This window comes from Pseudomyrmex gracilis, unplaced genomic scaffold, assembly GCF_002006095.1.
Source record: "Pseudomyrmex gracilis isolate BER0280 unplaced genomic scaffold, ASM200609v1 scaffold_56, whole genome shotgun sequence".
NCBI lineage: Eukaryota > Metazoa > Arthropoda > Insecta > Hymenoptera > Formicidae > Pseudomyrmex > Pseudomyrmex gracilis.
In genome coordinates, this window is record NW_018020640.1 from 778,007 (window position 1) to 803,309 (window position 25,303).

The 25,303-nt window shown below is 35.5% G+C and overlaps 5 protein-coding genes and 1 long non-coding RNA gene across 14 annotated transcripts; 2 read left to right on the forward strand and 4 right to left on the reverse strand.

The window, feature by feature from the left end:
• Positions 1 to 8: 8 nt before the first annotated feature.
• LOC109853875 (NF-kappa-B inhibitor alpha-like) lies at positions 9 to 6,392 on the reverse strand. Its single transcript, XM_020426416.1, has 3 exons — positions 5,240 to 6,392; positions 4,105 to 4,457; positions 9 to 655 (listed from the first exon to the last, which is right to left on the reverse strand). The coding sequence occupies exons 1-3, from the start codon at positions 5,791 to 5,793 to the stop codon at positions 240 to 242; spliced, it is 1,323 nt and encodes a 440-aa protein (XP_020282005.1). The 5' UTR covers positions 5,794 to 6,392; the 3' UTR covers positions 9 to 239.
• Positions 5,660 to 12,490, reverse strand: LOC109853877 (DNA replication complex GINS protein PSF1-like). 4 transcript variants are annotated; one of them, XR_002250162.1, is made up of 8 exons: positions 12,312 to 12,489; positions 11,828 to 11,922; positions 11,689 to 11,756; positions 11,272 to 11,563; positions 11,049 to 11,195; positions 8,752 to 9,308; positions 7,772 to 7,905; positions 5,719 to 5,741 (listed from the first exon to the last, which is right to left on the reverse strand). XR_002250162.1 is itself a non-coding variant. In XM_020426418.1 (5 exons), exons 2-5 carry the CDS (start codon positions 11,894 to 11,896, stop codon positions 11,052 to 11,054), a joined length of 573 nt encoding a protein of 190 aa, XP_020282007.1. In that variant the 5' UTR covers positions 11,897 to 11,922; positions 12,312 to 12,490; the 3' UTR covers positions 10,168 to 11,051. The 4 variants fall into 4 exon arrangements, 1 of the variants encoding a protein (XP_020282007.1); XR_002250161.1 differs by lacking the exon at positions 5,719 to 5,741 and adding an exon at positions 7,415 to 7,641; XR_002250160.1 differs by lacking the exon at positions 7,772 to 7,905 and having other exon boundaries at positions 5,660 to 5,741.
• A 308-nt stretch (positions 12,491 to 12,798) lies between these two features.
• Positions 12,799 to 18,931, forward strand: LOC109853847. The gene is made up of 12 exons (XM_020426366.1): positions 12,799 to 13,259; positions 13,490 to 13,902; positions 16,465 to 16,579; positions 16,693 to 16,796; positions 16,884 to 16,955; positions 17,053 to 17,153; positions 17,275 to 17,378; positions 17,451 to 17,692; positions 17,789 to 17,964; positions 18,106 to 18,250; positions 18,336 to 18,535; positions 18,697 to 18,931. The coding sequence occupies exons 3-12, from the start codon at positions 16,489 to 16,491 to the stop codon at positions 18,917 to 18,919; spliced, it is 1,458 nt and encodes a 485-aa protein (XP_020281955.1). The 5' UTR covers positions 12,799 to 13,259; positions 13,490 to 13,902; positions 16,465 to 16,488; the 3' UTR covers positions 18,920 to 18,931.
• Positions 16,607 to 18,787, reverse strand: LOC109853849. 3 transcript variants are annotated; one of them, XR_002250158.1, is made up of 3 exons: positions 18,684 to 18,787; positions 18,100 to 18,188; positions 16,607 to 16,745 (listed from the first exon to the last, which is right to left on the reverse strand). It is a non-coding gene; the product is annotated as an uncharacterized LOC109853849 (long non-coding RNA). The 3 variants fall into 3 exon arrangements; XR_002250157.1 differs by having other exon boundaries at positions 18,665 to 18,787; XR_002250159.1 differs by lacking the exon at positions 18,684 to 18,787 and adding an exon at positions 18,266 to 18,422.
• Positions 18,846 to 20,120, reverse strand: LOC109853848 (60S ribosomal protein L18-like). 2 transcript variants are annotated; one of them, XM_020426368.1, is made up of 5 exons: positions 20,034 to 20,119; positions 19,845 to 19,931; positions 19,412 to 19,618; positions 19,025 to 19,356; positions 18,846 to 18,932 (listed from the first exon to the last, which is right to left on the reverse strand). In XM_020426368.1, the coding sequence occupies exons 1-4, from the start codon at positions 20,034 to 20,036 to the stop codon at positions 19,087 to 19,089; spliced, it is 567 nt and encodes a 188-aa protein (XP_020281957.1). In that variant the 5' UTR covers positions 20,037 to 20,119; the 3' UTR covers positions 18,846 to 18,932; positions 19,025 to 19,086. The 2 variants fall into 2 exon arrangements, with proteins under 2 accessions (XP_020281957.1, XP_020281958.1); XM_020426369.1 differs by having other exon boundaries at positions 18,847 to 18,932; positions 19,086 to 19,356; positions 20,034 to 20,120.
• Positions 20,121 to 20,203: 83 nt separating this feature from the next.
• Positions 20,204 to 24,694, forward strand: LOC109853846 (GTP-binding protein 2). Of its 3 annotated transcripts, none has more exons than XM_020426363.1 (7): positions 20,204 to 20,513; positions 21,541 to 21,819; positions 21,898 to 22,227; positions 22,390 to 22,650; positions 22,778 to 23,168; positions 23,286 to 23,571; positions 23,679 to 24,694. In XM_020426363.1, the coding sequence occupies exons 2-7, from the start codon at positions 21,543 to 21,545 to the stop codon at positions 23,961 to 23,963; spliced, it is 1,830 nt and encodes a 609-aa protein (XP_020281952.1). In that variant the 5' UTR covers positions 20,204 to 20,513; positions 21,541 to 21,542; the 3' UTR covers positions 23,964 to 24,694. The 3 variants fall into 3 exon arrangements, with proteins under 3 accessions (XP_020281952.1, XP_020281954.1, XP_020281953.1); XM_020426365.1 differs by having other exon boundaries at positions 21,898 to 22,035; XM_020426364.1 differs by lacking the exon at positions 20,204 to 20,513 and adding an exon at positions 20,704 to 20,835.
• The last annotated feature ends 609 nt before the right edge of the window (positions 24,695 to 25,303 follow it).

Below are 25,303 nucleotides of genomic sequence, written 5' to 3' on the forward strand. Positions count from 1 at the left end.
ATGTTTCGTTTTTTTTTTTTTTTTTTTTTTGATTTGCAAATTATTGTTTGCAGCAATTATCTGTCTTAATTCAGCTGATAAGCTGAAGATGGCTTCAAGTCGACTAGGAAGTAAGTCTTCGTACGTATACATTACAATGTATTACCTGTATACTCTGTCTTCTTATTCAACGATTCCAAAGAAGAGATACGTTCTAGATTTTTAGATACGTTTAAATGAACTAATCGGTAGAAACTACTTTAACTCGTTACACCGATTGTGTTGTTGACGATCGAAGAGAAGTAATACGGAGTCATATTATTATTCGTTTCTTCGTCCTCGCTGCTGCTCTCAGAATCGGATTCCGTTATTAGCTCCGTCGACGCACCGCACATCAGCAATTGTTTCCGCGCATTCTTGGCGAACTCGCTCTCGGCCGAGAGAGTCAACTGGTAAGCTGTTTGGCCGTTATATATTTCTACATCTAGACAGGACGCGCGTTTATACTCAGGCAACAAGATGTTAAACACCGCCACTTGTTCACGTACAACTGCGAGATGAAGAGCTGTATAACCCGACAGACCTTCCTTCGATCTGAGATCAGCACCCAGATTGATCAGAAGTCGCACCACTTCCGCGTGTCCATTGGCAGTGGCCAGGTGCAAACATGTTTCACCTGAAATTAAAACAAAAGAATTCTGTTACATGATATGTAAGCACATAAGTAAGCCTTTCTCTTATTTTTAAGTTTGGAAAATTTCTAAAACGCAAAGTGTTTCTCGCGAAAAGAACAGAATCTTTTTTTGTTTATTTTTTGTATTTATCTACTAGTGCTATGCGTAAGATAAGACAATATTCGCATAGTTCCTGACGCATGACAATCGTCCAAGTTTTTTATCGACTCTTCTGATGCATGTCAGGGATTCGCTCACGTGTGTCAGAATGATGCGATCCAAGTCATGCGTCTTGTCGTGAGATATAGATAGAACTAGGAAGACGCGGTGAATCATTTAGCCGTCGCGGGTTTGGCTGGCGTGCCATGCGGTCCAAACTAGGCTTGTACTAATCAGAGTAAACCGCTAAAATTAACCGCGCTGCGCATACCAGCCGCATTGGCCAAATCTAACGACATAATTTTGCATGTACGTAACTGCGTCAATAATTGCTCCCACCAGAAATATCCTCTCTGAAGTCACAAATGTTTATGAGTATAAATCTGCAACGACTGTAACTGTGCAAAAGAACTGCGCACAATTGATTGTAATGACGTTGAAATAAACAAGATCCGATTATTTATACGCTTTCATTTAAGATTGTCAATGTCAATGAGGTTGTTAATTTAGATCACACGTCGCTTGTGTACATAGAAGAGCTCGTACGACGGTTACTATAGAACAAATTTACGTAAAGTACAAAGCGACAGAGCTCGAGACCGAGCTATTGTGTGATTAGGGTCAAGTACAAAGGATTGATTTTTTTTTTTAAGGGTGAAAGTCCGTTCGGAGGCCACTAACGTCGACGCCGCTGTGGGGTTTCCCGACTGAGCGAGCCGATGCGAAACGAGAATATCGTGCAACACGCAAATAGTCCTAGATATTTTTAAATATCAAAAACATCTGTTCTTTGTGTTCTCTCTTTCTCTCTTTTTTTTCTTTCTCTTTTTCCGTCGCGACGCGCCGCGTAATGTGACGTACACGCAAGCACAGGACGCACTCCAAAAAATAAATTTCACATTGTACATACGTAAAGGTATATTATGTTTTCTCTTGCTCTTCGTTTCGTAAGTGTACAAGCATGAGGTGAAGCTAACGAACAAGCAGACGAAGCTACTGGTTTTTCTTCAAGAAGAAAACATAGTATGACGTCTTTACGTCATTCAGCAATGAATTGAATCACGATGGCCTTTGTGGCGGAAACAGCAATTTTATCTAATTCCAGTTAATGGGCTCGTAGATTGTTATCGTGAAATTCGTCATTTATTTTGCAGACGCGATTACATTTAATCCTTCGAATTAAACAAAATTTATTTGTTTCAGAGTTTTAAATGAACTTGAAGAGCGCAATTATTCCGAATGAGTCGGTGATTTTTCGATCCCGAAAATGATATATCGGAAACTTCTCTTAATTTATTGCTCTATCGATTCTCGTTCCCCAAATTCGCGCGCAAATATACAAGGCAAATTATTTGGCGCATATATGTCGAACTTAATCAATTAGCATAGATTTGCAATTTCTTTTTGATTTGATTAACCGATCACGCTCCGGAATAGTTGGTTACGCCACGTGTGCGTGTACGTACGCGTTTCGTCGCACGAGCTTGCGACGGAATAACGCGCCGATGACGCTATGTGGGATTTCCGAGACTTTTAAAAAGTCCATTTCGTGACGAGAACAAACCGTTGTCGGCGTGCGAGCACACAATTTTCTTTCTCTTCCTTCTCCTTTCTTTGTCCCTTATGCGTACCGCGCACACATTCTTCGGTTTAGAGAAATTCATCTTTATGTGAATAGAAAGAGAAGAGTGGTATGTAGCGTCTTTTGATTTTCCTTATATGGAAATATAAGGAAATCTCTTTGCTAACTCTCATTTATCCGTTTGTTATTTACGTTTCTCACTTTTTTTGTTTTGTTTTCCCGTCTTGTATGACACATGTCTAAAGTATTTTTTATGACATCGCTTCTCTCACATTCAGTAGGCGCGTTACTCTTCAAATGAAAGTTCTACGTGTATCACTATATAAATTTTGTTGTTGTTGCTCGCACAACAATCTCTTGTTAGTCACATAATTATAAATACTTAATATACATAAGTATCAAATATAATTATAAATATTAATTGTAATTATATTAATAAATTTGTATTATATTATTAAACATATAATTATAAATATTAATATATAACTATTGATATTATTATCAATTGTTAATCCTAATATTCTAATATATAATTTTTATAAATCTTTCCCTCCCTCATAATATATTTTAAGTATATTTTCTGAAAATCGTTCCGCTTCTCGCGATTAACGCAATGACACAATGCATTCTGACGAAGCTCACAGAGTCGCGATTTTATCGTGCAACCTTTAGCCGAGTATTGTTATTTATCTTTGGTCACAAATTTTCGTCACAGTAGCACAGGGATTCCCCGAGCGTACGTTAAAAAGATTTGCCACCTCTCATTTGTTATCGCGATGAGTCGCTTACGACTGTTGATTATTATCGTCAGAAATCAAAAGTTGAGTAATTCAATCGATAAATAAAGATCGATATTTAAACGAATTAAATAAATTCGTTCTATTTGACGTCACATTCATGAAATTTGCCGCGTCGGAAAAAACGTACGTCATTCGACGTACAAAAATTTATGTTGTTCTCACCGCTTGAAAAGCAACAGGTAAGCAAAAAACGTTATAAAGTTCATCACATACTGAGTGCTCCTTTCCAACAAGATCTTTTCATTTCTTTGGTAATAATGATGTTCCCAATTACTTGTAACTTAAGGAAGTTTACGCATTTTCGTATAAAACATCGATTTCAAATTAATTCAAGAACGTATCACTGAAATATTTAAGAAATCGTAGAACATCCGGTAACTATAGGATTTTAAATTCAAATTATATTAATGTTTTTTTTTTATGAATTCACACGAAGTTTCTGAAGTGATAAAGTTCTCAGACATAAAAACTAAAATTATGAGAAATATAAACTATATCTTTGATGAAATCATAAAATATCCTTGTGGTGCACGTGTCTCTATAGTCATGTGTATAATATTATCGTACGGCTACGTGACTTATCTCCCCGCGGTAAAAGAGGATTTTCCGTGGTCACACATTCTTTGTGTGTCTTCGCATAGATAATGTTTTTTCCATTAAATTGGCGTTACGGCAATTAGTGGTTATTGCGCGGGGAAACTTCCAAATAACTGTTCACAGGAAAACCTACAGGTGCAATTAAGGAATATAAGACGCAATTATTTGCTGCGTTTGCTAACTTAGTTGTATAAGATTGTTATGCGCGCGCCCGGATCTCTCCTCGGGTGATACTTTCTCTGATGCAATATTGTTTCCTGATCTTTGTCTCAGATTGGCAACATCCGTTTTTGCAGAATAATCGAACGCTTACCTACGTAGTTACGTTGCTCCAAGTCTTGAGGAAAGATGCCTGATCTCTTCTTGTTGAGAACATTGCTTCTTTCCGTTTCCGATAGTGGTTCTGTGAGAGCCATGACACACTCGAGATCTCCGTTCTCGCAGGCCACGTGAAGAGGTGTATTTCCGCGGTAATTCCTCACAGTCAGATCCGCTCCTGCCACGATCAAGTGTCTGACGATCTCCGGCTGATGTGTCAACACCGCCACATGCAGAGGCGATAACCAGTCATCGTTCGGAATGTCCAGCACGTACGGGTCAGGCGCCATCGTTATCAAAACATAGGCGAATTCCTTGTAGTTTTGCAAGATCGCGATGTGCAATTGCCTGCAAAATAAGTAATTTATGTTAAGACTAGCGATTACAGTGAGAAAGTTAAAAGTTAAATAATACACATGCAAAAATTCGCCTCAATAAGACGAATTTATCAAGATGATATTAGTTCATTAAGTATAAAACTCGACAAATAAATAAATAAATACATATATACATATGTATATATATTTGTTAAGTTTTTTTTACTTAATTAATTATTACCTCACTCATTTGCTTATTTGCTCACTTTTTTATTTTGTTTTTTCTGTCTCGTATGACACATGTCTAAAGTGATTTTTATATGACATCGCTTCTTTCATTAGATGGACGTCACTCATTAAATGAAATTTTTACGTGCGTCACTATATGATCTTGTTGTTGTTGCTCGCTCAATTGAATTTCCCAAGAAGCATTCTAATCAAAGAACGAAGCTCGTTTCATCGAACCGGTCAACGAGCTCGAACCGAACGCGCGTCAAGTGAGCAGCACGTTAGATCATTTTATTATTTATGCGGCGCGTCATCAATTAATCGAATTATACATAAATTACGTTCGCGCTTCAAATTAACATCATACAACTCACGCTTGAAAAACAGACCACGCTGACAACAATGACTGACAAAATGATTGTGTTCTGTTGTTCCTGTGTTTTCCTTTACAAAATTCTTCTGATTTGAGAAAATAAAAATATGCAATTGCGAAGAACATGATCCGACATGTGTACCGGCAGAAAATGAAAAACGGAATCTACAAAGAGGAATCAGCGCAAAAAAACAACGTTGTGTTCAACTCACGTGTTGCCGTCGTCGTTCTGCGTATAGTAGAACTTCCAGGGAGTTTTCATAAACTGTTTGTCAATCGTTGTCGACTCGAACAGTCCCTCGTTCTTGCATCGCAGTCCTTGCGGTTTGATGTCCAACGACGATGGTTTGGCGGCAAGCGCGTTCAGGCTGACTTGCATCAGCGAGAGCTGGCTCAGGTTATCGGTGAGATCAACGCCACTGTCGAGAGCCCTCATTGGATCCTCCACCGATGATGATGATGATAATAATGATGATGATGATGATAATGACGACGACGGTGTTACTGATAATGGTAACGCTGTGGTCACTGTCACCTTTCCCACCCTCTCTTCTTCCTCTCGCAGCAACTCCGAATTATTCGAGACGTCGCAGAACTCTCCGCTGAACTGCAGATTGCCGCTCGACACGAATCCGGAGTCGACGTTGTTGTTGCTCGTGCATTCGTCGTCGTCGTCGTCGTCGTCGTCGTGGCACCGTTTCTTCTTGCCCTGCTCTGCAACATGTTCCTCTATGAACTTCCGCGATTCCCAACTAGCTCTCAACATCACTCAGAGATATCGCGCGCTTTTTCCCGTCACCGAATTGATGACACTGTCGTTGTGTGACACAGTGATGATTTCTCACGCGGACGTGATCGCGAAAAAGAAGCTGTCAACGACCCCGCACGAACAGTGAGATTCCTACGGACGACGCTGTATTAAAAAATCGTTTCTTGTTCGCACTTCCGATCTTTCAGATCGACGCGATGTCTCTTCGAGATGATATTTTTGTTTCTTCTTCGTTTGCTTCGGTAGGCGCGATTTTATTTTCGTTTTTCGAATCACGACTGTTTGGTCAACTTTTCTCGTTCTCTCGTCTCGTTCGTTTCGCGTCTGTTGGCGCTTTACCACCCGTCCAGAACAGCGTTGTATCCGTAACTTTCGTCCGCTCGTCTTTTCGTGTAAATTATTTTCGCATACTCCTAACTTCTTCGCTTCGTTTAACGCGCAATCCGCCGCTAAGCGTGTTTTATTCGGGGTTTTTTTTCTTTTTTATTTTCGTTGTGTGAGAATCGTGCGTGTTCACCGTTTTGTACAATCGCGCAAGGAACGACGCGCCCCGCTCTCTGGTCTCCCACGTGTCTTCGAGCGAACTGTTGCGAACCCTATCGTCGTAACAAGTATATATATTTGCTTTCATGTGTTTCCCGCGCATGTGCGGCGCAACCAGTGGCACCGAGTGCGAATAAAATATTGTGTGTACACGCACATACATGAAATATTCAAATCGGCTAACAAACAAGCAGATTTGTTTGAATGAATAATAAATGAGAGCGCGATTAGCTTCTCGTCGAGTGCAACAGGTTTCATTGGTTTTTGCGCAACAAACTTAAATTAAATTTCGCAACCGTAGATATTAGATTTAAATTTCGATTTTATATTACATGATATCAATTTTATTTTATAAATTATCGAAAACCAGAGAAGCTCCCGAATGGTACCGTTGTTTACTTTGAGCTCGATACCTCACTGGACGCGCTCAATGCGCATGTGTGAGAAACCAGTCACAGCGAAGAACAACCTAACGGTAATTCTTGGGGAGAGAATGAAGAGTAGGGGCGGAAAAACCCACCATCTACTCCCGGGCAGAGCCACAAGCTGCATGTGGTTACAAACCGATACGAGATACATATATGTACAGTTCATATAGCGCACAGATAAGCTTGGAGAAAATGCTTCGACGAAACATCAGTTTTCTGTAATCGTATCGCGAAATGAATCGACAGTACTTTTCACTTGTTCGTGGAAATACTTTGTGATAATATTTTGTATTATCAGTCTTTGAATGTCACGATTATTCACTTGAGCGAAATGGCATTAATGATAATATAGTTTTTTTTTTTTTTTTTTTTTTTTTTACAATGACATTAACACATTGCAGACCGGTCAGTTTAAATGCGCTCGCGAAAATACGTGAATTAACATAGCCGATCGATAAATATATTAAATACATAGAGAATATGCATGTAAATGTACATCATTATATTTTTCTTTTTTAAATAAATAAGTTTAAACTTTGATAATCAAAGGAAAAATATATTCATTAGATATTACTCGCGTCTGGGTTTTTTTTACCACAAAACAAACTGCAAAAAAACATCTGGCATGACGAAATGAAAAAAACCAGTTAAAAAACATTTCTTGAATTTTATGTGATAATCTTTATCAAGTACATGGAATTTTGTGCAGTAAAAATAATGTTGATGTTTCAAATGCATTTTAGTTCTTATTTAAAAAAAAAAAACAAAAAAATAGAATTTCCTCGTTTGTTGTTCGTATAATTCTCTTCATAAAAGTGTGTTGGAACGAAAGCAGTTAGCAGCAGTCTCAGCGCTTCAATAGGCCAGTTTTTCACTGCCAAAATGAATTATTTATTATTATTTGTAAATTATTTATTTTATTATTATTTCTCGGAAATCAATTTACATTCGCTCATCAGGATTAAAACCAGAAAGTTTCATTAAAGAACAAAAAATAGGCTTACCACACTAAAAGTTTATGTAAAGTGAACCTGTGAGTCTGATGCGTCCACAATGATTTTAACTGGTTGATAGCCTGTGACAAACTCACTTTTTTTCCTATTCGCTTCGTGGCATCTTGGACCCCTCTCCACACTATCTTTTTTTTTAAAGAGGAGAGCTGATAAGGTAGATTCTCAGCTATTTTCACCAAAAATGGGAGGGAGGCGGAAGAGAAAAGTCTGAACGCCACAGATGTGGACTTAGAAGTTTATTATTGGAGATAAGAGAGAAGTTACGAATAGACTTCTTCCACTTTTCTTTATACTTTTGTCAGTTTTTTTGATAAAGAATGAAACGCACGTGCGAGACGTTACAACGCACTGTATCAAATTGACGTAAATTGTTATTACGCAATAATTTCCACTACATGTGCACGAGTACTTTGTTATCTCAACGTGACATTTCTTTCAATGTAATTCGTCGTGCGTAAATGCTGTTATCAAGTTCTGTCTTTGCGATTGTGCGGCAGATGAATGCGCGAGTATGTACTCGCGTATCCTTATCAACAGACATAGCCCGTTGAACATTTGCAGTATAATAGAAGTTCTAGGAGAACTCTCTCATATAGATATATGAAGGGTGTTATTTCAGATCTAACGAAATAGCTATTGTCGTAATTGCATAGAACCGAATTTTTATAATACCGAAACTTAAAAAAAAAGCGCGATGATTTTATCTCTAAAATCAAATAATATTTATCCAGCGTCAAATGCTGCAAATACGTTGCGATGGAACTTTCCTCTTTGTACACAAAAAGAATTAACGATGATTGTTATAAATTAAACGATACGCCGATTATATTAATTGGTATTATTAAATTTTCTTGTTTATTAAAAACTTTTATTCATTAAATTAATTTCAATCGTTAGATTATAAAGACATACAGAGGCAGAAATATCGAATCAATTATTTAGCAGTGCTACAATTCTTTATGCGAACATACCTTTATATTTCTTGCAGACTGTCTATCATAGATCGGCAGATTCAGTGACTTATGTATTGGCCAATGTCACTTTCACCGCGTATAAATGGCAGAAGAACTTTCTTCGTAACGCTTGTCCCGGTAAAAGCGGCGAGTCGAACTCACCGGAAATTCCCGGATCTCAGCGGCATTTCCTGTGTTTGAAGTTAGTCGTCCATGCACAATCGGTAAAACGTTCTCCTACGGTCGTTGACTACGACTCGTAACCGGGAAATCGATTCGTTGGTTGCCGAATGTGCGGCCTCGATACGTAACAAAAGAGCTCTTCATTGCAGACATTCCACATGGGTTTTTCCATTATTATGGAGGTCGTGCCGCGCCGCACACCGCGTCACATTAAGACGATAAACCGTTTATCGTTTACCTTTGTGTGGCGTACAAATAGTAACTCAGACAAATGTATACAACCTTCTTTCCTTTGAAGTTAAATAATTCTGTCAGTGGGATTTCTCAGATCTTGTCGAAACAATAAAGATTACACGCAATAATAGGTCATCAAAGATAATGAATTCTTTTATCTGAAAGTAAAAACAAGAGCATTCGTTAGAAAAAAACATTTTCTACATTTCCTTATTAAAATATATAAGGAGACAGAAAAGAGATAGAAGAAAGAGATGATGCAAAAACTTGTACAGAAAACATTCTAGAAATAAATATTTGCCACTTATTAAAACACAGTTTTAAAAAAACTTTTATCTAATAAAGATATAAGTGATCCAAAAGTGTGATTTGATAACACAAAACATCTTAAACAAATGAACAGATAACGACTCTGTAAATTGCAAATTTTTAAAATATCTTCACATGAACAAAATTTACTATTCCTCGATATTGCTATGCGCGTTATAACAATGTTATTAAAATAAGATAAGAATGATTAAATAAGTAAGAACACAAGTGAAGATTTTTTTTCAGCGTGTTTGAACGACCTTGTTAGACAGGTGGACTTTGCCGTGTCAATGTTCGGATTATCTGGGGGAAAACCTACGATAACGATAGAAAATGTGTAAATAATTGCAGCATTATTTGTTCGACAAGTGCAGACATTTATCAGTATAAGATCTTAATCTTTAATAGCGATCGTTATTTCGCGAGACTTATTTAAAATCTGTTTCTTACAAAGAGAAAGAGATAAAGAAAAAAAAAAAGAAGATCAAATACCATTAGTGGTAGCACTCGAAAACATTAACGACTAAGATAAAGAGCGTTACGATAACAAACCTATTTTTTTTTATCACTGGAATCAAACTGTTAGAATATAAGTGGTAATTACATAAATAAATAGAAATCGAGTTTTAACGACGATAGAACTCGCTCATGCAAGTATATTCAGAAAGGATAATAATATAAGGGCAAATGATAATTATATTATCGTCGAATGATTATTACCACGAGATTGCTTCGCAATTTCATGTGTCTTATATTACTTATCATACTTACTGCGCAATATATAATTGCACATTTACACAAATATCATTTCAATGTCCCTTGATAAATCGCCACGCGAGATAGGAACATTCTTAAACTGATCCGAGACAACATTTACGCAAGTAACGAGGTCATCGAGATTTCGGCCTTTGTAATTTCACACTTTTATCGACGAAATATGCACGTCGACATATTCAGAGTAAATTAATCCACAGTTCAAATTATGTACATTAAATTAACTCCCCTCTCCTTCAAACAAAAAATACAACCTACACAAAAATTATGTATTTTGTTTAATAATGTATTTTTGTTTGAAGAACGGCTAACTTAATAGACATGCGCAAATTATGTATAAGAAAAGCAATTTTGTGTTATATATTTTGACATTGCACTTAGTCTATATTTCTCACATATCATGCTCACACCTTTCTAACTGTTACGTGCCACCCTTCTTATCTCTCAAGTCCTATATATTTTTGTCTTTATGTGTGTCTATTTCCCCAAGAGTTTCGCCGTCATGCGCGCTCTGCATTAAGCTTCACCGCACAGCAAAAGAGTTAAATTTTATTTCTCAAGTGTCACAGAACTATACATATTCGAAAAGTATATTTAGCACATGCTATGAACACGAAATCGGCGACACGCGATGGAAATACACATGATGTATGTGTAAGCACAAAATAAATTTTTTATCATCTTTATATTATTATACGAAATATAAAGAGATATCAGTGACAATAATAATAACGTTGACGTAAAAATCTAGATAGGTACAAAATAAAAAATAAACACCCCGATAATATAAATTACTGTATTAAAATGTACATTACTTATTACGAGTTATGGTGCTCGAGTACGCCTTGTCTGATGAGCGGCTCACATACGGATCTCGGTAGCAGATGATACGTGTTCTTTTTGAGCGTAATAATATCGCCATCATCAAGTTCCAACTTGCCGAAATCGCTCAGACATTTCACCTGAAACAAATTGCTAATTAATATCTTATTTTTGTCTTATAGATCTCTTACGTTTCATGCTCCGGCTGATCCATACCTCAACATAGAGGCTTTTCGGAGGACACATATTCACGGTCAGATTTAATCCGTGATCGTCTCCGATCGACCTCATGTAAGTGGCCAGAGATTTGTTGTAATTCTGAAACCACTCTTCTTCCGCTTTCAACAGATTCGCCGTTACCTCGGCCGGCAAGATGCTGCCCAATTCCCAGCGCATCTGTCGTAATCGCTTGATTCTGTGGTACAGATACGCTAACACGCATCTTTGATTCCTGAGTAAAGCTGCATGGCGAAAATACACCGACGGTAAAAGCGAGTTGTCTTTTTCCCTAAAAGAGAATATCAAGGAAACACTTACATAATTGTTAAAATCTACAATTTATGATAGTACATGTTGCTTCATAGTTCTGTTAATTAATTATATTAATGTTTTGAAAGTTATTTTAATCAGTACCTGATGTCTTCCAGATTAGCTTCATAAAGCATCTGCATTTCTTCAAAAACTTGTTGCATTATTTGTTCCTATAGAAAGTAAATGAGAGATCAACACAATTATTATTGTTTAGAGTACAAAAACTACTTAGAATACTTACATTAAATGGTCGAATATCTTCATACATATCAAGCTCAGTTATTAGTTTGATGGCATCCTTTCCAAACATGTTTGTACAACTTGATGCGAATTATCCTCAAAGTTTATGAAAATTTTGTTACTCACATATACACATATAAATACATAAGTTTATATATATTTCTCATATTTATTATCATTCTCATATTAGTTTGAAATTTGTTATACATGTATATCTTCTCTTTATATCATCTCTATAGTTAAGATTACAAAAAACGTAAAAAGTACAAGTTGTCAGAAAATTATTATTAAATATAATTACGTTGAATCACGCAAGAAATTAAAATACATGGAATAAATGGAATATAAAAAAATTTGAACAATTGAAAAATCACCCGATCAACCGCGCACGCGCATATCGTCGACAACTTTATTCGCGCGCACAAAACCTAACCTTCAATTTGCGCATATCAGCTAGTACATTTTTCGAGACAAATTATACTTACTTTCAAAGAAAGTTCTGATCAATGCGTTTTAGTCGTGGCATGTAAATAAATTTATTATTATTATAAATTTATTTACATGCTTTATTATTTTTACTCTACTAAAAACTAATGTTTAAAAAACTGACGAACACAAAGCGTACCGTAAATACGATTAAAACCGACGTAACATTAAGGCCGTCGTACACAAAAAAGAAACTGCACGGACACAGTACAAAACTGTTTTGACCAATGAGCGTCGAAGTCGCTACGTTGATCGTGGTTGATCGTAATCGTAGCTAAAGCCTATGTCACACTACGGATTGGGATTGAGATTAGATTGAAATTTGACCAATTAGAAAAAAGAAAACCAATCCTAAGTTTAGTGATCTTCTCTCTGATTGGCCAAATTGCAATCCAATCTCAATCCTAATCCGTAGTGTGACATAGGCTTAAAGGGATCCCCTCTCTCTTAAGCTCTCTAGACTATATAATGCTATATTACTTTTACACGTAAGTTGCAACTTCTATGTATGTATGTATATACATCATTGAACGATCGTGCGAACGAATCACGATCTTCAAGCGGATCTATCGGAAATTTTTGAAAAAGAGAAAAACAGAAGTTCCACATGCAGTCACGTGAGAGCGGAGAAAAGTTGCGCGCGCTCTTAACTAAAATCCAATAATATTTCCCGGTAAACTACCAATGAAAAGCACCAGACTGAAAACAGATACTGAAACTTCCGTTAATTTCTTCATTCTGAGTCAATCTTCGTCAGAGTCACAATTGGAATCTTTTTTGAAGTAGTTGAATTTGTTCGGTAGCTGTTACATCTTGATTGTTTTATCATGTTTAAAGTAATAGACACGGAGAAACCAATAGAGAGGATGCTATCCGCGCTTGTGTCCGATTACTTGTCCAAAAATTATAAATCTTTAGCAAATATCTTTGACAGCGAAGTAAATCCGGTAAGGCCCGATTTTTTCATACCTCCCGATAGCTATTTTCTGGATAAAGAGATACAAAAAGATTATCTTTTAAATAAAGTTATTGAAAACTTTTATCTAGAGAAAATTGGACGCCAAATGGTGTAATGTTCGTCGTTATACTTTTATAAATTTTCAGAATTGTGATGTTGATACACGCGAAAATTGTCAAGTCACGTTGAAGCAATTATTTTGTGCTTTGTATTTTTCAGCCTCTACTGTCAAGAGAATCTCCGAGTTTGCGAGATATATTGAAATTTTATCTACAAAGATCGTATCAGGCGGTGAGTGTAGTGTATCACGTGAAAGAATATGAGAGAGACGATTCTGATAATCCAGAGAAACGCTGGGCGGTTCATCATGCCATGTGTTACCAACCGATTCCCATTAGGTCGTCGCCTAAACCAGATAACACTGTAAAAGCTCAATCAAAAAATCATTCTAAACCTATATCAAAAGAGAACAAGATTACATTTGCAAAATCCACACCAAAAAATACAATTAAAAAAAGTACATCTAAGATAGTAAAGAAAGATGTTTCACGGAAGAGTAAATTGACATCAAAAAAATCTGCTCTAATAAAAGATACGATAAAAAGTGGAGAAATATCAACAATAACAAAAAAGTAAGTATTATTTTATTATATATAAAATTATTTCAAACACACATACAAGCGTGATCGCTTTCACAATCGGCCGAATCGACTCGATCGATTGTTCATTTTAGATCTGGTTTATGCAGGCCCTTAACTTATGCCGGAATCGGTAAAGTTCAACTCGGATGAATCAGAACGTTATAAACGAAAACATTGAAATTCTACAGTTGAACTTTACCGATTACGGCTTGCGTAAACCATGTCTTATTTGTACTTTTTGTAATTAATATTTCTTTTTGTAAATAATTATTTTTTTTTTTGTATTCTAAAACTGAATATTATTATTATTATTATTATTATTATTATTATTATTATTATTATTATTATACTTATCAAAGATATGCAACAAAGCATTTTATTTTGATGGACGTGACATCACACGTTCTAAGTATACATCAACTTTGAACTTTCTAGCCTAGATATTCAGCTAGCGCAAGAAAGTGCAGCCATAGAATTCAATACAAAAAATGATTTTGTATCATGTTTCAAAATTTCGATTTGATTTTCTGAACAAGAAATTAACAATATTTTTTTTTTTTTATTGCAGGCTAAACTGAAAATGTAAGAAAAATTATCTATTAAATCAATGGATTGATAATTAAATGATTAAGCATTTGAACAAAACATGAACTTAAGAAAAGCCTTATAACTTCGAATATAATACTCTAAATGTCAATGTACTGGGATATTCATTCTCTCTCTCTCTGATGCATAGACAAAACCATATAAACACAAAACATATTCATATTTTTTTAGCAGAAAATAGAACGAAAGAATCAAGAGAATAAACATTCCAGTATTTGCGTAAAGACTGACATTTATCTGTATTGTGTAAAAAAAACATTAAAACGATAATATATATTTCTGTATTGTTTGTATTTTATATTTCTCTATTTTTTAAATCATCTTTATCCCTTGTTTCACATTTGAGTAGAAATATAAGAATGAAAACCCGAATAAGTCAAACTTCAATCAGAAATAAATGTAGATCAGCCCGCAACAGCGTCAAGTTGATTTTACATATATATCGTGATTGGACATTGGACACGAACAGCGTAGCGGTAGCGTAGTAACCATACATACAAGAATCAACAAAGATTGTAACCGATTATTGATGTGCAAGTCGTGTTCTAATTGTCACACGATTGTTGTTCTAATTGTCAAGAAAAAATTGAATCGTGGCACGCAATAGGATTTCTTGTAAGACTATTTGAGCGCGCGGTGCTATATATAATTTTATCGACTTTTCTTGGCAAATTCAATCCAGATTCCCTCGGTAAAAACTTGTGGAATTTTTGTAATGTAAAACAACTTTGTTCCTGACTATTTATACGCTTATAGTCTTTTAGGTTGTAAAAACATCGTGAACATTGAGTATTGAATTTCTTGACGCACTTTTGAGGAGGTAAAAAATATAGTTTTTATAATTTTCTTGTTATATATATACAATATATAAACACAACATGAATATATACATGTATATCCAAAAAATAATATAGATACATACATGTACACTTATCCAAAAAAATGCAACTTTTTAGAAAAAAATCTAACAAGTAAATTATGCACAATACATTTGTGTATTCGTTGCTCTTTCTCTAAAAAATATTTAAATGTATATTTAATATTGAAAATATTAAGCTAAGTTGATAAAAAAGTAAAAAAAGCCACAAAAATTTAATAACTGAAGTAACTGAATATTATAAAATGAATAAATGCATTTGTTTGTATATAAGGATACATGTGAAAAATAAACAAATACATAAAGGCCTAAATACATTTGAAAAAATAAATGCATTTATTTAGATAAGGATACGTTGATTCTTTTTCAAAGATAGAACTGCAGCAAAGCGAAGAGCTTACGATTTAAAGCATCGCATTATATCGTTCCTTTCCGAGGAGGTAGCCTCTTTAAGGCATAGCCCGGTTAAATGTCTGATGACAATGCTATTATACAGAGAACTTCTTACTTTGCGGAACCCTCGATTCTCCCTGCACCGTAATTACTTGCGCGTGTATTTGTATCACGAGCTCGTTAATCATTATATTATATCGCGTGCCTACTATGTCGCCGATGTCCCCGTAACAGCTAAAAGCAAGCCTATGTAAACCGGCGGAAAATACACGATTAATGCAGTACACGTCTCCACTTCGTCGAAGATAGATCAATTGATCTAAAATTGAAATTTTACGTCCCGGTGTTTTCATAACTGCGATAGAGACTCTTTTTAGCTAAGAAGATGTTGCGTTACAAAAGGGTAAAGCGCGAAAATCGAGTGCTGAAGAGAACTACATATTTTTATACAGTCTTAAATAACGTTTTTATATAATTGCTCTGTAATTCAATAATTTAAAACAAACAATTCGAGAAACATTTAAAAAATATCTGAGAGACATTCGGAGTGTCTTTCAAATAGTTTTGCGATTACTTTCTATAGTATTTAGATTTTCATATAAAAATAAAAAAATTCTACAAAGATGCATTTCAAATATTAACTGACGTACGGTTTGATTAATTGTATTCTATTTCAGGGTGGAAAAAAAACGTCCGGTAGAATGGCGAAAAAAGTAGCTCCCGCGGCGTTGCAGACGGAAGTTGTTAACGATGAAGAGTGGGCGAAGATATTACAGCGGAAGGGTTTAGTTGGTGAACAGATTTTACAAATTACTCACGTAGCGTTGCGGAAATATTTAATAAATTGTTGTCATCTAATTAAAGCATTGTACAACGAAATACGTTCAATATTCTTGCTTACGTAGTAGTGGACGTCTACTCGGACTGGAGCGGTCCGTGCACAGGCATGGTGAGCATTCTGAAAAAATTAAAAATGGAGATTGGAGGCGACGCACTGAGTTACGCTACGGTAAACAAAATTGCTAGAAAATGTTAGAATAAAAAAATATAACGCGGAGTATATATGTACATACCGAGTTTTTTTTATCGTTTTCAGGCGAGTTGCGACCGCGTTACCGATTTAAAGAGATTTCAAGGAAAAAGTGAACCCACATGGATGTTTATTCACGTAAACATTTCCGCGAGTAGCGCGCGCGCACGCGCGTAGAGAGAAATAATTGTAAATTGTTATTTATTAAAATTGAGAATGTTCTTTTTTCTGACAGGAAGGCCGAATGATAAACTTAATGTTCGGAGCGCATTGTCCGGAATTTGTGAAAATGTTGATGACCGAGCTTGAAAGAATTCAAAACAACGAAGAATATGAGTAGGTCGATAATTTTATGTATCTTTTTGAATTAAAAATCATTTACAGTGTCTATAAGTGTCGTTGGTCGAGCCTGTAGTGTAATTGTATGTTTTATTTTTCTTTCGCTAAAACACTACAGATTCTCGTTGGACGTTTCCGAAAAAAGTCCCGAAGAAGTGACACGTCTAAAGATTCAGGAGGAGGCGAGAATAGCCAAAGAAAAGGCGAAAAAATCTCGGAAAGGTAAGAAACAAAATTATTTCTCGTAATTGAGAACAGAAATTTACGAAAACGTATGTGCGTGTTTCTATGCAGAAGCTGAAGCTAAGGCGAGATACGAGGCAGAGATGTTACATCTAACGACGTCATTGTGCCACGAGACGTGTCTGCTTCTGTTCCCTTGGATATTTAAGGACGAGGAAGGAAAGAGACGAGACAAAAAGTCGAGTCCACCATACGTGGAATTGGTCGAGGAATTATTGCCAGAGAATTACACGGTGGAACAAGAGATACGCAAACGGATGAATGAAGAGCTACTCAATCAAATGCTTGACGAAGTAGTTTTATTGTTACATGAACGAAATATTTTACGTTGATGTTCTGTCGATAAAAAATATACTATTTTTTATTTTTTTTTTTTTTTTTCATTTCAGTCGACGTACAGCTTCTCGGAATTTGCCAAACAACTTCTCTTTGACGGCAAATGCATGTTTATGCGATTAAAAATCATCGAGGATAAAAAAGATCTAGATGTTCACAATCATCTTTGTGATATCATTTTTAATGAATCGACGTTACCGGAATCAGAAGACTGTTTAAATGAAGAATGGTATATATATTTTATTTTCATTAATTTTTATAAATTTCTAACGAATCATTTTTTCAATGATTTCCATCAAAATGAAAATTAATATGATTGCCTATTGATTAACTAATTACTTATTGTTATTAATATTAATCTTACCTGTAGTTTTGCCGGAAAACATTGTCCTGCTTTTGAAGTGCCTGATAAGGAAAGTAAAAAGTTTCCATTTGTCTGGACGCCTCCGAATCCTAGAAACAAAGCAGTGGTCTTCCGCACGATATTCAATGCTTACACTATCATAACATATCCAGTAAGTATTATATACGCAAAATGAGATGTCATCATATATGATCCTGCAATATATTTTCACACAACTGTCTTTTTTTTTTTTTTAGTATGAAGATAAGATGACGAAAGTACCTATAACCGTTTTTAAATACGATTACACGCGTAAAAATGATTTAAAAATGGTGTTGGAAATGTTTAACGATGATGTGATCGATTTCGGTATATTCGAATATGATAAACCGCCTGAGGCGAAAATGATCGGCAAAAATATAGAAACATTTGAGACGAGCACGGAAGAAAAGACAGGGTATTCTCCCCCTTTATATTTAAATTTGAAAATTATTTGAAAATTTTATATATAATTAAGAATATTATAAAAAAACTTGCATTGAATTCTTTTGTTTTCATATTTTGTGTAATATAAATTAATCTTTACTTGTATATTGAATCAGTACTTTTCATTTGCAGTTACGAAATATTCGTCTGCACCGTGAAGAAAGTAGGTTGCGAAGCGTTTCTGGGTTTTGCTGGAATCGGACCTTTCCATGTGAGCGAAAGTCCCGAGAAGGCTATTGAAGAGTCGAAGTTATATTTCCCGGATGTCACTGTTGTAGAAGAAACGCAGTCAGACGACGAAGAGAAACCTGAGGAATCCACGGAAGAGCAGCAAGATGAAGCGACAACAACGTAGTTAAATCAACAAACTGTAAATGCAATTTAGAAAAAATGGAATTATTACCAAATAATTAAGTAGGATTAAAAATTGATGTATAGAATAAAAAAGATTTATATAAACCAGTATTTATTTTCATATATAAAACAGGTAGTTTTCGCAAAACTGGATGCCACAGATCGACCTTATTTTTTATAACCGCAGCTACGTCTGCGACCTCTTGCTCTTTCGAATTTCCGACCTTTGGAGCGTACATATGGCTTGGTATGAGAGTGAGGAACACCGGGTGCCAGCCCAAAGTGTTTCACCGCCTCGCGAGCTTTGCGAGGACCTTGCATCAAAACGGTGCGTTTGCCAGTTGGAGCGCGCAACGCCAATTGATCAAATGTGATAATTTCGCCATTATTTTTCAAGATTCGCTCCCGAGCTTTGGCTGTCACTCGCAAAGCGCACACCTATTTAATTAGACAATTTATATTCTTGTTTATATTGTTTATGTCTGTCACTTACCGTTAATTTTGGAACTTCAAAAATTCTAGCGTCATCAGTAATAGTGCCGACCACTACTGCCATACAATTCTCCCGTCCAGGTTTCTTCATAAATCGTACAACACGAGCGAGAGAAATGGGAGGTCTGTGAATTTTGCTCATGAAGAGTCGCTTGAGGATGATCTGATTGAACTTCGATTTTGTCCTTCTTGCCAAAAATCGATATAGCTAAAATGAAAAGATTAATTTCGCTATAGTTTAATATTTTTTTTTTTAATATTTGTTTATACGACTGAGAATTGAGGGAGACAAAATAGCTCACAACATAACCCCACCGTGTATCGATAAAATAATTGATACATCTGTTTATCTAATAATTTGGCACGTACAATCCAAATATTTATTTCTGTATATAAAGGTAAAAAATTTACTTATTTATATTAAACTCATTTACCTTCACTAGAAGACGTATATATATATCTTGCGACTTAGGCTCGGTCCGTCGCACCTTTCTATCATGTTTATGATTAATATCAATACCCTGCGAAACAAAATTTATTTATACATAAAATCAATTTGTATTTAATTACTATGTGTCTTTTTTTAATGCTCTAATAAAAATTTATAAATTAAATCCACGTACCATCCTAGTGCAAAAGGTCAGAGAGAAGACTGAGAGCGGATATAGCACGGAATAGAACCATGTTCACGTTTGATAACGTACATACCGACAAGTCGTTTGTTGACATTGGTACGTAGTTGTCAATGTGCACCACCCATAGACATTGCGCTGGCTCACAGGTTGAAAAAGCGATTACATATTCTCTTGTAGGGCTGGCCGTTCTCAGTCTTCTCTCTGTGTAGATAGAAGTTGGTAGTCCTGTACATGTGCTCACTGAGCCAATAAAATCACCATTGACCATAGTGATTGGTAGAAAAAATGACAGACGGTTGCTGACAGTTGCTGACCTAATTGCAGATGGAGAAAAAGAAGAAAGTCGCGTGGTGATCGGAACGTTTATCATGTCCTGCGATTGTATTAGCAAAATCGTTTACTCGAGCGTACGATCGCGTCGGAGCGATCTGAATTTTTGAAGAGATAAGACGCACTTCGATAGATGCGGTGAGTATGTACTATATCATTCGTTTTACTGAAGCGCTAAAAATATTCCCGCGAGATAAGTCTTCGCTGTTTCTGTTTTCTGTCACTTTTACTTTCAAAACAGCTGTTTGCCAATCACGGCCGATTAAGTTTCTGTGTTTTCGAACGATGTTCTGTAGTCACAGAATTGATAAGACCGCGATATCGGGATATTTACGTGGTTTCCTGATTAAAGTTGACACTGTTGCTGTTTTGTTGTAGCTCGAATGTCATAATATAACGTATATATCATTCATATATAATACGTGTACGTGCGTATATCGGAGGATCTTCTGATGAAACGGTATAAATATTTGGCTCTGCGCAGAAATATATATTGCTGTTGTTCTGAAGATAGAAGTTTTCTATGTATGTACTTCACATATATAGCGAAAGATAATCTTATTTACATAATCTTAGTTTTTTACAAATAAAGATTTAATAGATATGTAAAAGAGATAATTAAAAATGCATTTTTCTTCTTTCTTAGAAACAAAAATATATGTTTCAATCTATTATTGCATCACTTTGCTCAATCTAAATTAATCTGTTTTAAACAGTAAACATCTTTGTTGTTTGTAGCAACGCATAAAAGACACTTTAAGGTCAAATTCTAACATAATAAAGAATTTGCAAATAAATAGAAAAGAATAAGACTGAGAAATAATTTATATAATAATAATTGAATAAATTTGCATATTTTTATATATTTTGCAAGCATGATGCAATCCTTCTTTTATATGATGTTACATTATGTATAATGTTGTTATTGTGCTATTGTACTATTTGCTTCAATTAAACATATATATATATATATAATTATATTTGTGTTTTAATATCTTTGTAAAATAAAAACTTTTTGTAAATAATTGAATATATAAGTGTTGTTACTATTACATTTTATTCTGTATTACATATGTGTTTAATCAAACTTTAAGAGAATTTTTAATAGAATTTTTTTAAGAGAATTCGATTTATTTATTATTATTCTCTTTTTGTTTTGTTGCAGATATGGAATCATTTTTGCAACTATTCGATCCACAAGAGGATAAAAATATAAACAAAAGACAGTGGGACGATTCTGAAAATGAAGGAAATGGATTATCAGATTGTGAGACTTCTAGTCTCGATGAGGATCAGGAGGAACAACTACCCCCTGAGCCTGAACAAGGGAATATAGAGTACAAATTAAAGCTAATAAATCCATCTAGTCAACGTTTCGAACATCTGGTTACCCAAATGAAATGGAGACTGAAAGAAGGACACGGAGAGGCGATTTATCAAATCGGTATTAACTGTGCCAGGAAAAATTCTTTATTGATTCTCTTTTTTTTGCTTTATTACTCAATGTACATGGCATATGCAGGAGTGGAAGACAACGGCAGACTGGCTGGTCTAACGAAAGAGGAAATGAAAACGTCGTTAAAGACACTTAAGGACATGGCTTCCAGATTAGGCGCTACTATAAGAGTATTGCGCGAGCGTGTGATCGCAAGTTCCTCAAGTAAGACTTTGGCATCGCAAACCACTAATATTAAGAATAATAGTAATAATAATAACAATAAGGAGGGGAAGAAAGTTGCCGAAGTGTTAGTGAAAAAATTACGAAAGGACGACAGAGAGGACCAGGACAGTATTGTAGATTTGAGGCTGGCGGTTACCGGCGCACAGGATGCTGGAAAGTCGACTCTCTTAGGTGAGAGGATTAGCAGAGGATATTTAAGGTAGAGAAACGATATTGACGGTCTATGTTACCACCTTGCTACCTGTGCTATCTTCCTTGTGCAAATTCGTCGGGGAAAAAAAATAAAAGAACGAATTTACAAAGAATAATAACAGAGACGCAATGTGTACACAGGTGTACTGACGCAAGGTGAATTAGACAATGGTAGAGGCAGAGCGAGACTCAACATGTTGCGTCATCTGCACGAAATAAAGACAGGTCGCACGTCTTCGATATCGCACGAGATCATTGGATTCGATGGCTCGGGACACGTACTGAACTACGCCGAAATGGCTACAGCCGAAGAGATATGCGAGCACGCCTCGAAAGTTGTCACGTTCATCGATTTAGCCGGGCATCGGAAATACCTGAGGACGACGGTGCTCGGACTGACAGGTACGTTAATGACTTTTAAGATTTCGTCTTTCAGATAATGTATATTTTTAAATTAAAACTATGTATAAAATATACATATTATTTTATACATATTTATTTAATTCAAAAATAATTTGCAATTCTTCAGGATATTCGCCGCATCACGTAATGCTCGTTGTAGCTCCGCCTCTAAACGAAGCGTCGCAGGAACACATGGCTCTCTGTTTAGCGTTAAAATTGCCGTTCTTCATAGTAGTGAACAAAATTGACTTAGGTTACTGCGACATATCCGAGACTTTAGTTCAACTTGAAAATGCCATGAGGACGCAGGGTTATCCCAAGCAATTAGTGTTGTTTAGCAATGATGTGTCTTCGTGGGACTACACGTCCGATGTGATACCAGTATTTAGTATTAGTTGCGTCACCGGCGAAGGTCTTGAGGAATTGACCACGTTTATTAAAAATTTAGCCCCTTACGAAACAAATTCGATCGAATCGGATCCGGAGTCATGTCTGTTCCAAATTGACGAAACGTTTAGGTAATTACATATAATCGGTATTTTTTGCCATCTAACATTTGTACGGAAGAGCGTTATGTTCGATATATTTTTCTCCCTTTCCAAATTTCTCTTGAAAACGATATTTATATTGCACAGGGTGGCGGGCTTGACGCAGCCAGTTTTGGGTGGACTGCTCGTTAAAGGAGCGATCGCACCGGGAACTCGTTTATTGGTCGGACCTTTGCCGGATGGTGAATTTAGCCCAGTCAAAGTAGTTAGTCTACATCGCAATAAAGCTCCGTGCTGTCTAGTCAGAGCATCGCAGAGCGCTAGTCTGACCTTGGCACCACCTACGAATCGTAGTCCTCCTCTGCCGCATCTTCGGCCGGGAATGGTTTTAGTTTCTCTACGTGATCAACCGCATGCAACACTGTTTTTTCAGGTAACGAGACGTCAATGTCGCTAAGTGTGTAAGTCTTTCAAAAGAACTGAGAAAGAATGATACAAAATTTATTTCGATTCGAAATTTTCACATTTGTGTTTTCTTAGGCGACGGTATTGATAGTGTATCACGCGACCGCAATATTTCCCGGATTTCAAACGACTGTACACGTGGGTAACGTGAGGCAGACCTGTGTTATCGAGGGGATAATGGAAGCGAACAACCGAGGGCTGCAAACAAACGACACGGCTTCCGTGCTATTTAGATTTGTCAGTTATCCAGAGTATCTTCACGTTGGAATGCGACTGTTGTTCAGAGAGGGACGTACAAAAGGCATCGGCAAGATCACACAGATCTTTCCCTTGATCGGTTCACAGAACTCGATGAAGTAACAGAAATTTTACACAGTGCAATGTAAAATATTATCGAATATAAATTTTCTAGTATTTACGTGTGTGTACATATAACGTGATAACGAGAAAACAAGAAAAGTGTATAGATGTTTCATAGAGAAAAAGAATTCTTCGTTTTGTTACAAATAGTCGGAGATTCTACTGGAATTGAAAAAAAAAAAAGCAGACTGCGTTTTAGCGTTTCATTGACTTAGCTATTTCTTTTCTTTTTATAAAAAAGAAGACGAGTTTCTTTATTGCTTCTAAGTAAGTATTGTAATATATTAAAAGAAATAATTATATTATTTATTTTTTTGTTTCTATGTAATAATATATTAAGATCTGTACTTAAAAATTATTTTTATATTTCTCTCGATTAATCTTCATACGATTTATCGATACAATAATCAGTGCGAGAAATATTGGCTATTATTATAAAGTGAGAAGTATGACTTCTTTCCCTATGTTGGTATTGAGCCATGAACCTTTTGCCGTACGAATTAGTTTGGCAACACGCGAACAAAAGTGAAAAATGATATTTTTTGCGAGATGAGCCAAAATGACATTCTTTTTGTTTTTTTTTCATGTTGGTTTGGTCGATAATCGGTATAGCACGAGTCTAAATACTCGTCAAAATACGGCAAGAAGTTAATAATACACAGTTAGTGAACATTCATGACATGTAAAGCACAGAAACTTAATTTATTAAATCTTTTTGCATTATTCTCTCATTTTCTTTTTTTTTTCTCTTTCTCTCTATCTTCTCCCTTTGTCTCTTTCTCTGGTAGAATATAAATTATTTTATTTTTAATCATCGTTTTGGTAAGAGTTTTCTTTTTGTATTGCTTTAGTTTTGTGTTCTCATTAATTTGGAACTTAATGTCATGTTAACTATTATTATTTTCTAAATATTTTTTTATACTTTCACGCTTTCCTCTTTTTATATACTTTCCGCAAACATTTCAAATTTGAAAATTTCAATCTTGATGTAAATTATTAAAGTGTTTATAACATATACTTACTTAAAAATTCAATATAAAAATAAAAAAACAAATGAAGCGACAATATATGTTTCTTATTTGATTTGTTTGAAAATAAAACTTTGAGAATAAAGCCTGCGCATTTGTTCATGAATGTTTGGTTTAAGGATTTGTCATTCTGCACGTGATCAGTGTGCGAGTGTCGGTAGTAGCACGAGCGATAAACGTGAGAGAAGCGGTAATCAAAATGATTGTGCGAAGTGAAATCGCCACAAATAAGACACTTTGCTGTACGCATTTTTTTAAATTCCTTATGATTATCATTGTTTTTATTTTTTTAACAGAGTTATATATATATAC

Coding starts and splice junctions, on each gene's coding strand:
- LOC109853875 (XM_020426416.1), bottom strand. CDS start 5,793: ATGTTGAGAGCTAGTTGGGAATCGCGGAAGTTCATAGAGGAACATGTT. Junction 4,458..5,239: donor CAGAACGACGACGGCAACAC/GTGAGTTGAACA, acceptor CTTATTTTGCAG/GCAATTGCACATCGCGATCT. Junction 656..4,104: donor GGAGCAACGTAACTACGTAG/GTAAGCGTTCGA, acceptor TTTTAATTTCAG/GTGAAACATGTTTGCACCTG.
- LOC109853877 (XM_020426418.1), bottom strand. CDS start 11,896: ATGTTTGGAAAGGATGCCATCAAACTAATAACTGAGCTTGATATGTAT. Junction 11,757..11,827: donor AAGATATTCGACCATTTAAT/GTAAGTATTCTA, acceptor TACTTTCTATAG/GAACAAATAATGCAACAAGT. Junction 11,564..11,688: donor GCTAATCTGGAAGACATCAG/GTACTGATTAAA, acceptor ATTCTCTTTTAG/GGAAAAAGACAACTCGCTTT.
- LOC109853847 (XM_020426366.1), top strand. CDS start 16,489: ATGGCGAAAAAAGTAGCTCCCGCGGCGTTGCAGACGGAAGTTGTTAAC. Junction 17,965..18,105: donor GACTGTTTAAATGAAGAATG/GTATATATATTT, acceptor TCTTACCTGTAG/TTTTGCCGGAAAACATTGTC. Junction 18,536..18,696: donor AGCACGGAAGAAAAGACAGG/GTATTCTCCCCC, acceptor TTTCATTTGCAG/TTACGAAATATTCGTCTGCA.
- LOC109853848 (XM_020426368.1), bottom strand. Junction 19,619..19,844: donor ATATACGTCTTCTAGTGAAG/GTAAATGAGTTT, acceptor TTTTCATTTTAG/CTATATCGATTTTTGGCAAG. Junction 19,357..19,411: donor TTGAAGTTCCAAAATTAACG/GTAAGTGACAGA, acceptor CTAATTAAATAG/GTGTGCGCTTTGCGAGTGAC.
- LOC109853846 (XM_020426363.1), top strand. CDS start 21,543: ATGGAATCATTTTTGCAACTATTCGATCCACAAGAGGATAAAAATATA. Junction 22,228..22,389: donor TGGAAAGTCGACTCTCTTAG/GTGAGAGGATTA, acceptor ATGTGTACACAG/GTGTACTGACGCAAGGTGAA. Junction 22,651..22,777: donor GACGGTGCTCGGACTGACAG/GTACGTTAATGA, acceptor GCAATTCTTCAG/GATATTCGCCGCATCACGTA.